At 45.8% G+C, this 12,721-nt stretch overlaps 1 protein-coding gene across 3 annotated transcripts in view; it reads left to right on the plus strand.

Moving 5' to 3' along the window:
- Positions 1–9,459, plus strand: part of rnf32 (ring finger protein 32) — a 250,400-nt gene extending 240,941 nt beyond the window's left edge. For all 3 annotated transcript variants that reach the window (XM_072508206.1, XM_072508207.1, XM_072508208.1), the window contains 2 exons: positions 7,412–7,579; positions 9,114–9,459. In XM_072508206.1, coding sequence (XP_072364307.1) covers positions 7,412–7,579; positions 9,114–9,368 — 423 coding nt within the window. In that variant the 3' untranslated portion in view covers positions 9,369–9,459. The remainder of the gene's footprint in view (positions 1–7,411; positions 7,580–9,113) is intronic.
- Positions 9,460–12,721: the final 3,262 nt, after the last annotated feature.

Here is a 12,721-nt window from a genome sequence, read left to right on the forward strand (position 1 = left end):
TGGCCAAGACCTTGGCATCTACATTGAGGAGGGAGATTGGTCTGTAGGACCCGCATTGTAGCGGATCCTTTTCCTTCTTTAAAAGAAGCGATATCGTTGCTTCTGACATAGTCGGGGGCAGTTGTCCCCTTTCCTTTGCCTCGTTGAAGGTCCTCGTCAGTAGCGGGGCGAGCAAGTCCAAATATTTTCTGTAAAATTCAACTGGGAATCCGTCCGGTCCCGGGGCCTTTCCCGTCTGCATGTTCCTAATTCCTTTCACCACTTCTTCTACCGTGATCTGTGCTCCCAATCCCATCCTTTCCTGCTCTTCCACCTTGGGAATTTCCAGCCGATCCAAAAACTCCATCATTCTCTCCCTCCCATCCGGGGGTTGAGCTTCATACAATTTTTTATAAAATGTCTTAAACACTTCATTCACTCTCTCCGCTCCCCGCTCCGTCTCTCCATCTTCGTCTCTCACCCCCCCTATTTCCCTCGCTGCTCCCCTTTTCCTCAATTGGTGTGCCAGCAATCTGCTCGCCTTCTCTCCATATTCATACTGTACACCCTGCGCCTTCCTCCATTGTGCCTCTGCAGTGCCTGTGGTCAGCAAGTCAAATTCCACATGCAGCCTTTGCCTTTCCCTATACAGTCCCTCCTCCGGTGCTTCCGCATACTGTCTGTCCACCCTCAAAAGTTCTTGCAACAACCGCTCCCGTTCCTTACTCTCCTGCTTCCCTTTATGTGTCCTTATTGATATCAGCTCCCCCCTAACCACCACCTTCAACGCCTCCCAGACCACTCCCACCTGAACCTCCCCATTGTCATTGAGTTCCAAGTACTTTTCAATGCATCCCCTCACCCTTAAGCACACCCCCTCATCCGCCATTAGTCCCATATCCATTCTCCAGGGTGGACGCCCTCTTGTTTCCTCCCCTATCTCCAAGTCTACCCAGTGTGGGGCATGATCCGAAATGGCTATAGCCGTATATTCCGTTCCCCTCACCCTCGGGATCAATGCCCTACCCAACACAAAAAAGTCTATGCGTGAATAGACTTTATGGACATAGGAGAACAACGAGAACTCCTTACTCCTAGGTCTACTGAATCTCCACGGGTCCACCCCTCCCATCTGCTCCATAAAATCCTTAAGCACCTTGGCTGCTGCCGGCCTCCTACCAGTCCTGGACTTCGACCTATCCAGCCTTGGTTCCAACACCGTGTTAAAGTCTCCCCCCATTATCAGCTTTCCGGTCTCTAGGTCTGGGATGCGTCCTAGCATTCGCCTCATAAAATTGGCATCGTCCCAATTCGGGGCATACACGTTTACCAACACCACCATCTCTCCCTGTAATTTGCCACTCACCATCACGTGTCTGCCCCCGTTATCCGCCACTATAGTTTTTGCCTCGAACATTACCCGCTTCCCCACTAATATAGCCACCCCCCTGTTTTTCGCATCGAGCCCCGAATGGAACACCTGCCCTACCCATCCTTTGCGCAACCTAACCTGATCTATCAGTTTCAGGTGCGTTTCCTGTAACATGACCACATCTGCTTTAAGTTTCTTAAGGTGTGCGAGTACTCGTGCCCTCTTTATCGGCCCGTTAAGCCCCCTCACGTTCCACGTGATCAGCCGAGTTGGGGGGCTTCCCACCCCCCCCCCCCCCCCTTGCCGGTTAGCCATCATCTTTTTCCAGCTTCTCGCCCAGTTCCCACGCGGCTGTATTTCTCCCAGACGGTGCCCCCCCGCCCATCCTTTCCCGCACCCACTCCCCCCTTTCCCCAGCAGCAGCAACCCAGTAATTCCCCCCTCCCCCCCCCCCCCCCGCTAGACCCCCCGCTAGCGTAATTACTCCCCCCATGTTGCTCCCAGAAGTCAGCAAACTCTGGCTGACCTCGGCTTCCCCCCGTGATCACGGCTCGCCCCGTGCGGCGCCCCCTCCTTCCTGCTTCTCTATTCCCGCCATAATTATCATAGCGCGGGAACCAAGCCCGCGCCTCTCCCTCGGCCCCGCCTCCCATGGCCAACGCCCCATCTCCTCTCCCTCCCCACCTCCCCCATCACCACCTGTGGGAGAAAGAAAAGTTACCATACCGCAGGATTAATCATACAATCCCTCTTCGCCCCCCCCCCCCCCCCCCCCCCCACTCGTCCCACCACTTTGTCCAAACGTTCATTTTCGTAGTCCAATCATTCCAATTTTTCTTCTACAATAAAAGTCCACGCTTCATCCGCCGTCTCAAAGTAGTGGTGCCTCCCTTGATATGTGACCCACAGTCTTGCCGGTTGCAGCATTCCAAACTTTATCTTTTTTTTGTGAAGTACCGCTTTGGCCCGATTAAAGCTCGCCCTCCTTCTCGCCACCTCCGCACTCCAATCTTGATAGACGCGGATCACCGCGTTCTCCCATTTACTACACCGAGTTTTCTTCGCCCATCTAAGGACCATTTCTCTATCCTTAAAACGGAGAAATCTCACCACTGTGGCTCTGGGAGCTTCTCCTGCTCTCGATCCTCGCACCATAACTCGGCATGCTCCCTCCACCTCCAACGGACCCGTCGGGGCCTCCACTCCCATTAATGAGTGCAGCATCGTGCTCACATATGCCCCGACGTCCGCCCCCTCCACACCTTCAGGAAGGCCAAGAATCTTCAAGTTGTTCCTCCTTGCGTTATTTTCCAGTGCCTCCAACCTCTCCACAGATCGTTTCTGGTGTGCCTCCTGTATCTCCGACTTCACCACCAGGCCCTGTATGTCGTTTTCATTCTCTGCTGCTTTCGCCTTCACGACCCGAAGCTCCTGCTCCTGGGTCTTTTGTTCCTCTTTCAGCCCTTCAATCGCCTGTAATATCGGGGCCAACAACTCTTTCTTCATTTCCTTTTTTATCTCCTCCACGCAGCGTTTCAAAAACTCTTGTTGTTCAGGGCCCCATATGAAACTGCCACCTTCCGACGCCATCTTGGTTTCTGCTTGCCTTCCTTGCCGTTGTTCCAAAGGATCCGCTGCAATCCGGCCACTTTCCTCTCCTTTTTCCATCCGTGTCCAGGGGGAACACCCTTCTGGTTTACCGCACGGTGTTTTCAGCCGTTAAAATTGCCGTTGGGGCTCCTATCAAGAGCCCAAAAGTCCGTTTCACAGGGAGCTGCCGAAACGTGCGACTCAGCTGGTCATCGCCGCACCCGGAAGTCAACTGTGCCAATTTTAACGGGTTAAGTCTGTATGGATGTTGTTTGATCGGAACAGCCTTTCCCACATCTACATCATGTATAGCCATTTTAGTACTTCCCAATTTATCTCCACAAACTTGCCCACGTGATATCAATAACTCTTTCAGGTCAGTCCGTTTTGCCTCTGGAAGGTAACTCAACAATTTATCCCAATTTTTAAGAACATCCTCGTTTTCCAATTTAATTTGAGGTATGTCAAATTCACAGTCATCTGGATTTGGTTCGTCACCGAGTTAGAATCATTAAAACCTCCTCCTTTTCCTCTCCTTCCCTTTCAAAGTACGTTTTAAGCATATTCACATGACACACTGGGTGAGTCTTCTATCTGGTGTTTTTAACCACATAATTCACCTCACTTAATTTCCTTTCAATCTGATAAGGTCCACAAAACCTAGCTTTTAAAGGTTCACCTACCACTGGCAACAGTACTAAAACTTTATCTCCACAGGCAAAACTACGAACTTTGGATTTCTTGTCCGCTACCCGTTTCATCACATTTTGTGCAACTTTTAAATGTTGTCTACCCAATTCACCTGCTCTATTTAATCGTTCCCTAAAATTTGACACGTAATCCAATAATATCATTTCCGATTTCTCACTCACCAATTTTTCCTGAATCAATTTAAGTGGTCCTCTTACCTCATGACCAAAAATTAGTTCAAAAGGACTGAATTTGGTTGACTCATTAGGTGCATCCTTAATTGCAAACAGTACGAATGGAATTCCTTTATCCCAATCCTCTGGATAATCGTGACAATAAGTCCTCAACAATGTCTTTAATGTCTGACGCCATCTTTCTAATGCTCCCTGCGATTCTGGATGGCATGCAGTTGATATAAATTGTTTTATTCCTAAGCGATCCATAACTTCTTTGAATAACTTTGAAGTAAAGTTCATTCCTTGATCCGATTGTATTTCTGTGGGTAGTCCATATCTAGTAAAGAATTTAAGTAACTCCTCCACAATCTTTTTAGTTGTAATATTACATACTGGAATGGCCTCTGGAAACCTAATGGACACATCCATTATCGTCAAAAGATATTGATTCCCACTTTTTGTTTTAGGAAGCGGTCTTGCGCAATCAATTAGGACCCTTGTAAAATGTTCCTCAAATGCTGGAATGGGTATTAAGGGTTTTATCACTGCTTGAGGTTTCCCTATCACATGTGTGACATGATTGACAAAATTTAACTACATCTTTATGTAGTCCAGGCCAATAAAAATGTTTCTGGATTTTAGCTTGAGTTTTCCTTATTCCCAAATGACCTCCCACTGGTACCTCGTGCAACTCGCAACACCTCCTTTCTATACCCTACCGACAATACTACTTGATGAACTTCTGCCCACTTTACATCCGCCTGCATATGTAAAGGTCTCCATTTTCTCATCAAGGCATTACTTTTACAGTAATAACACTCTTATACTCAGATTCCTCTTCCGTGTATGTTTTCTGATACATCCGTTTTATTTCTACATCTTCCTGTTGTAACTCCGCCAATTTTCCTGAGCTAAAAATATCCGCCTCATCCTCCACCTGTTCTTGTTCTTTTTCCACCATCTGATCAAAAATTGTTTCTGATAATTGCACTTCCACTACATCTTCACTCTTTGATTTCTCCTCGTCTTAACCTGTGACTTTGCGACCTTGTTACTACACAATCCGGAAAAATCCCAGGATATTCGACCTTCAACCCTTCAGTTGTCTGATTTTCCACTGGCTTATCAACCACAGTAGCCATCACTCCCACCTGCAATCCAGCTATATCATCACCCAAGATAAACTGTATTCCTGGACAAGATAGTTTCTCTATTACTCCTACTACCACTTCACCACTTTTCACTGGACTTTCCAACCTTACCTTATATAATGGAACGCTACTCCTCTCACCCTGAATTCCACATATTACCATCTTTTCTGGCAACATTCTTCCCAAACTACATAACGCCTCATCTCTTACCATTAAAGATTGACTAGCTCCCATATTTCATAAATTTGTGACTTCTTTACCTGCTCCTCCTGATACACATGAGTAAACTTTACCCACACAAGTAAATTCTTTAAAGAGATCTGGCACCTTCTTATCAATCACCTCTTGATCAGGCTGTACAATCTTTTGCACCTCCTTCACTTCACTTGGGCTTTCCTTTATCACTTTAACAAACCCCACTGTCTTATCCTGTTTTACCACATCAGCCTTCCCAGTGCTTTTCTTCAACCACCAACACTGTGACTTTACATGGCCTAGTTTATTAGTGAAAAGTTGAAATTTTTCATTCCTTTTCCACCCTCCTGGATTTCTTTTTTAATCTGAGGTACACTCTCCTTATTATCTCCCATCAGATCACCTTTACTTTTACCACTTGAGTATTCCTCATGTCCCCAGTTTCTATCCCTCACAGGCTGAAACTGATGTCAGAAACCAAGCTTTAATTTATGAACTAATTCATAATCATCTACCATTTCTGCTGCTCATCTCGCAGTTTTAACCCTCTGTTCTTCCACGTGAGTTCTCACTGCATAGAAAATACAGCACAGAACAGGCCCTTCGGCCCACGATGTTGTGCATCAGGAATTGAACATTTAAACTCCTCCAAAAGTATAATTTCTCTGAGAGCTTTACAGGTTTGGTCTATTTTCAACGCCCTTATCCACCTATCAAAATTACTCTGTTTGAGCCTTTCAAACTCCATGTATGTTTGACCAAATTCTTTCCTTAAATTTTGAAACCTGTCTGTAGGCTTCAGGCACTAATTCATATGCACCCAAGATGGATTTATTCACCTCCTCATAGGTCCCAGATACCTCCTCCGGTAGTGATGCAAACACTTCACTAGCTCTACCTACCAGCTTTGTTTGAATCAGTAATCCCCACATGTCCTGTGGCCATTGCATTGGTTTAGCCACCTTCTCAAATGAAATGAAAAAGGCTTCTACCAACTTCTTTTCCTTTCACCCTATCTTTCCGAAATACTGCGTACCCTTGGATATTCAATTCCCAGATCTGGTCTCCCTGTAACCACATTTCAGTAATCCCCACCAAGTCATAACATTTGTTTCTATTTGCACCGTTAGGTCATTAAGTTTGTGACAAATGCTTCTTGAATTAAGATGCAGACCGTTCAAATTTGTTTTAATGTTAGATTTCCCTACTCTTTAATTCCTTGATGCATAAAGACATACACCTGTTCTGTCCCTCACTTTTATTTTCTGGTAACCATGCGCCACATTGCTAACCTGCACTCTTACCTCCTGCCCCTTTAAATTGGGTTTTCTAGTTTCCCCTACAATTCCCCCTATTTAGTTTAAACCCTATTTACACCCCTAATTACACGATTTGCTAGCACTCTGGTCCCAGCACAATTCAGATGAAGACCATCCCTTCGGAATCGATCCTGGTCACAGAGAACAGTGTCAATGCCCTCAACTATACCATCCCCGATTACAACTACATTTCTTTTCTCTCCACCCACTTGAATGGCTCCCTGTACCACAATGCTGTGGTCAGTTTGCTCATCCTCCCTGCAGTCTCCATGTCCATCCACACCGGCAGCAAGAATTTCGAACCTGTTGGACAAGGATAAAGGCCGAGGCTCCTGCAACCCTACCTCCTGCATCCCTCTACCTGCCTCACTCGCAGCCGCACCTTCATGTCCCTGCCCACTGGCCGAATTTCAGTTAGTTATTCTAAGGAGTGTGACTGCCTGCTGGAACACAGTGTCCAGGTACCTCGCCCCCTCCAGGAGTGGTGCAGTGTCTGAAGCTCAGACTCCAGCTCATCAACTATGGTAGCACACGTGAATAGCACTGTGGCTTCACAGCGCCAGGGTCCCAGGTTCGATTCCCCGCTGGGTCACTGTCTGTGCGGAGTCTGCACATTCTCCCTGTGTCTGCGTGGGTTTCCTCCGGGTGCTCCGGTTTCCTCCCACAGTCCAAAGACGTGCAGGTTAGGTGGATTGGCCATGCTAAACTGCCCTTAGTATCCAAAAAGGTTAGGAGGGGTTATTGGGTTATGGGGATAGGGTGAAAGTGAGGGCTTAAGTGGGTCAGTGCAGACTCGATGGGCCGAATGGCCTCCTTCTACACTGTATGTTCCATGTTCTAACTTTGAATATAAATTGAGAAACTCTTTTTGCGCATTCGAACTCTCAAGTTTTGTTTATTTCGTTAGACTACTAATCAACAAAATTTGTGTTTCCACAGCTTCAAGAGATTAATGACAGGTTGGTGAGGTCATGTGATATGGACATTGATGGGCTCTTTTCTGAAATTGATAAGTCACTGGCTATAAGCAGAAGAGTGCTGCAGCAATTTGAGAGGCAACGTGTTCACACTATATCTGAAGAGGAGTGGGAGCAAATACAGATAAAGGTTAGTGAGAGTATTTTTCCAGCATGTCCATATTAAAATTATATTTGTGTTAGAGGGCAGCACGGTAGCATTGTGGATAGCACAATTGCTTCACAGCTCCAGGGTCTCTCCACACCGATGCCGGACCTGCTGAGTATTTCCTGCTTTCGTTCAGATTTCCAGCATCTGCAGGAGCTGGCATCATGGTGTGGGCCGGTTTAGCTCAGTGGGCTAGACAGCTAGTTTGTAATGCAGAACAAGGCCAGCAGCGCGGGTTCAATTCCCGTACCGGCTTACCTGAACAGGCGCCGGAATGTGGCGACTAGGGGCTTTTCACAGTAACTTCATACTTGTGACAATAAAAGATTATTATTGTATTGTCACTGGTCTAGTGATCCGACATCCAGGACAGTGCTCTGGGGACCGGGGTTCAAATCCTACCACGGCAGATTTGAATTCAATTTAAAAAATCTAGAATCAATAGTCCAATGACGATCATGAAACCAATTTAGATCGTCATACAAACCTATCAGGTTATGCAATGCCCTCTGGGAAGGGAATCTCCCATCCTAGGCATGACTCCAGTTCCACAGAAATGTGGTTGATTCTTAACTGCCTGGAACTGCTTAAGGATAATTAGGGACGGCAATAAATGCTGGCCCAGCCAGCCACACCCCCTATCCTGTGGAAGAATGAATAATTTTTAGATTTATTTCTAAATAATTCAAAGTAATAACCAGTCCAGCTTCATTAGGATGATTGGCGCACAACATCTTGAACACTGATGTTGCCATAATACAAAAAAAAACATTTGGATGGCACAAAATATCATTTGATCCCATATACGTCGATTTTAATCATTCTTAAATTAGGTCTCCGCATTTATTTTTTTCCCCCACTCAAATGTCAAGAAACACTCCACCAGGTAGTGGTGGAAACTGACTTCAGAAATAATTTTTTAAAGTTGTAGAGGTTCTGGAGGATGAAGAATCCATAGGGTTACAGACAAAACATTGGGTTGTAGGACTGAGCAAGAGTGTTCATCCAAGGAGCGAGCTTAGGCATGGCAGGCAAAATGGCCTCCTTCTGGGCTGTAATTCTCTACGATCCTGGTTTTTCTAATCAAATTAGTGTAATTCCTGTGCTCATTATTTACCACTAGAAAATAAAACCTATATCCTGTGCTATGAATTGTTACGGTGGATCCTGTAGGGTTCTGCACTGCACAAGGTGGGGGTATGTGAAGAATTTGATTCATGATAGGAAATTACAGTATTCAAGACCTTAAAATGAAACTATAATACAAATAAGTTAATACAATTAAAATAACTGGTTAGTACTTCTGCACAGAAACATTACAGGGTAACATCGCAAAAAAAGCTACAGAATTTAATATTAAATGTTCAGTCATTAATCAATGCACAGGGAAATGTCAAGGCCTGGGTTATTTTAAATTTATTATTGGAATATTGAATGAATAGATTTGGCTGAAAATTCCACCTCAGCGTTAGTCATGATGGTAATTTTCACCCCTTGTTCTTTTAACTTTCCTCAGGCGATCCTAAGGGAGGTATTTGATTGTCCAATTTGTATCACTCCACTGGATCACTGGAGCAGCACGACATGCCATGCTGCTGACGAAAGGCCTGATGGAAGGGAGAAATGTGGTCAGTCTGTGCGGAAAACAGTGCTGTTGTCTTGCTCGCACACTTTCCACTACACTTGCTTGAAAGCCTTTGAGGACTTCTCTGAGGGAGGGAAACATAATTGTCCATTATGCAGGTCGACCTACGAAAAGAAGATTTTATAAATAAAAAAAAAGGAGTAAACTTCCATCCCTGCTGTTCAGAACAAATATTTTCAAGGTGGAGCACTTAAAAGTATTAAACATTTTTTAAAAAGACCCCTCCTGTTCAGCTCTATTACATTTTGTGCGGCAAGATGTTGTTCACGTGTGGGTTGCCAGTCATGAGCCATCCTCTGGTTTGTTGTGGTGGCTCAAGTATTGATAGTGTAGCCTACTACCGTAAAATAGAAGTATTATTCCCACTGCCAGGATACTGGACATTGACCTACTTCATATGCTGTATGTGACTGTACAGTAGCTAGATGCAGAGGGAGTGGAACTCCTTTGGGGGGGGGAGTGCACCTCAGAATTGACATGCCATCACCCAAAGCAAAATACATAGTCAATGGCATCCTGCACCAAGGGGACAGAGCGGTGTGCTTGTTCTGCCAGCTTCTCCCTGGCACTTGAGAATGAAATGTATTCAACTTCCTCAGAATAGAGCCTCACGGGACTTCACTTATGCAACAAGAGATGACAAACTGAGATGTGCCCCAATCATCATCTGCTGCAGGATGGAAGGTGTGAAATGCAGAAAGGTTTGTGGCCAATCAGCTTCACAACGTTTGGGGATGTCGCCCACACCCCACCTGGAGGCTGCAGACCTATGGTAGGTGACAAGATTTCAATTGCCTGGTGAAGGGGAGACATCTGATCTTTGGGAGAATTTCTCCCACATGTACCTGGATAGATATGGCCAGCAGCTGACAGCCTATCTCCTCCACCATCCTCTTCCAGCAGTTTGTCCTGCTCTAGGTCACCTCTGCTCATTCTCCTCATCATGCTCTAGTCAAGGAGGGTTGAGTACTACTGTACACAAATCTGAGGAAAGTGGTTTGTGCAAATGCCTTGAAAGTTCTACCCCATCTGTCATTGTTGGGAATGGCAGCATAATGGGAATATAATGCAGAAGCCCAATCTCATGTTTCAGAGACAACAAATCAGGATGGGGGGGAAACGAGAATTAAAACCCGGTTAATTGATAAATCTGGAATAAAAAGTTAATCTCTCTAACTGTGACCATGAAACTACTGTTTTTTAAAACATCCATCTGGTTCACTATGCCCTGGATTACGCAGTCTGACCTATATGACTCGAGGCCCACAGGGATATGGCTAACTCAACTGCTCTTTCCAATGGCTCAGCAAGGCACTCAGTTGTACCAAACTGCTAGTGGAAAGTCAAAGATAAATAAAGCTGAAAGACCGTCCAACACTGACCCAAGCACTGGAACTGGCAAAGCCAGAAACTGTTCAAATAACCCTGGGAACGTGTGGCAAAATTGGGAGAGCTGTCCCTGGGTGGAACGGTAACACAGTGGTTAACACTGTTGCTTCACAGCCCCAGGGACCCAGGTTCGATTTCCAGCTTGGGTCACTGTCTGTGTGGAAACTGAACCTTCTCCCCGTGTCTGTGGGGGTTTCCTCCGGGTGCTCCGGATTCCTCCCACAAGTCCCCAAAGACTGTGCTTGGTAGGCGAATTGGATATTCTGAATTCTCCCTCACTGCACCTGAACAGGCACCGTAGTGTGGCAACTAGGGGACTTTCAGTATTAATGTAAGCCTAGTTGTGACACTAATAAAGATTATCATCAACAACTTGCAATAACCCAACATAGTTACATTCACGGACGGAATCATACTTTCCTGCCAATGGCCCAGACTCCATCACCATCCCAGAGGATGTCCTCTCTCGCCCTCCAGCACAGGCCTACCAAAGGAGTTGGAACTACCGAGCTATCACCTAATTCTTTGATTGTAAGATCACTTAACTCTCAAGCTGCTTCAGCAGTCTAGCATGCATGTATTTCAATGCTGCAACTTCACCTGGGGTGTAACTAGAGCACAAAGACTACGGAGATCTCTCCTAATAGTGCAGTGGACAGATGCTACGGATAAATTGTTGAGGTCGAGGTCATGCAGGCTTTTCTCCTCTTGACTCTCTGTCAACTGCCACAGGCCCAGTCTGTCATATATTTATTTAAGGGCTCATGGAGATAGCATTGGGGTCCCTTACCCAGAATACATTCTGCACCATTTCTGCCCTGTGCTTCTTGTGGTGCTCAGCACCAGGAGGGTGGTAAGTGGTAATCAGCAGAAGTTTTCCCAACCTGTTTGACCTGATATGAAAGTTTTTTTTAATTCATTTTTGGAGTGTGGACATGGCTGGTTAGGACAGCATTTATTGCCCATTTCCCTTCAGAAGATGGTGGTGAGTTGCCTTCTTGAAACACTGCAGCCCTTGAGGTGTAGGTACACCCCCTGAGCTATTAGGGAATTCCAGGATGTTGTCCCAGCGTTAGTGAAAGAATGGCGATATATTTCCAAGTCAGGGTGGTGAGTGACTTGGAGGGGAATCTCCAGGTGTTGGGGTTTCCAGATATCTGCGGCTCGTGTTTCTAGATGGTAGTGGTCGTGCGTTTGGAAGGTGCTGTCAACTGGTAAGTTACTGCAGTACATCTTATAGATGGTACACAAGGCTGCCACTGTTCGTTGGCGGTGGAGGGTTTTAATGTTTGTGGGAGGAGGAGCAATTAAACAAGCTGCTTTGTCCTGGATGATGTCAAGCTTCTTGAGTGTTGCTGGAGCAGCACTCATCCAGGCAAATGGAGAGTATTCCATTACTCTCCTGACTTGTGCCTTGTCGATGGTTGACAGGCTTAGAGGAGTCAGGGGGTCAGTTACTCACCGTAGGATTCCTAGCCTTTGACTTACCCTGGTAGCCACTGTATTAATGTGGCTAGTCCACTTCAGTTTCTGATCAATGGTAACCCCCAGGATGTTGATTGTGGGGAATTCAGCGATGGTAATGCTATTGAATGCCAAGGGGCGATGGTTAGATCCTCTCTTGTAGGAAATGGTCATTGCCTGACATTTATGTGGCACGATTGTAACTTGCCACTTGTCAGCCCAATCCTGGATATTGTTGAGGTTTTGCTGCATTTGGATACGGACTGCTTCACAATAGTATTGTCACTGGGCTAGTAATCCAGAGACCCATGGTAATGTTCTGGGGACCTGGTTTCAAATCCCACCACAGCAGACGATGGAATTTGAATTTAAATAAAAATCTGGATGATGACCATGAAACCATTGTTGATTGTCGTAAAAACCCATCTGGCTCATTAATGTCCTTTAGGGAAGGAAATCTGCTGTCCTTACCCGGTCTGGCCTCCAGATCCACAGATACATGGTTGACTCTTCAACTGCCACTTAGTTCAGGGCAATTAGGAATGGTACTTGGTCATTCTTCAGTCCAGGATAAGCATTTAGTGCAATGTTCAGTCCAGTTTCCCAATTAGATACTTAAGTCAGAC

This window comes from Scyliorhinus torazame, chromosome 6, assembly GCF_047496885.1.
Source record: "Scyliorhinus torazame isolate Kashiwa2021f chromosome 6, sScyTor2.1, whole genome shotgun sequence".
Lineage (NCBI taxonomy): Eukaryota > Metazoa > Chordata > Chondrichthyes > Carcharhiniformes > Scyliorhinidae > Scyliorhinus > Scyliorhinus torazame.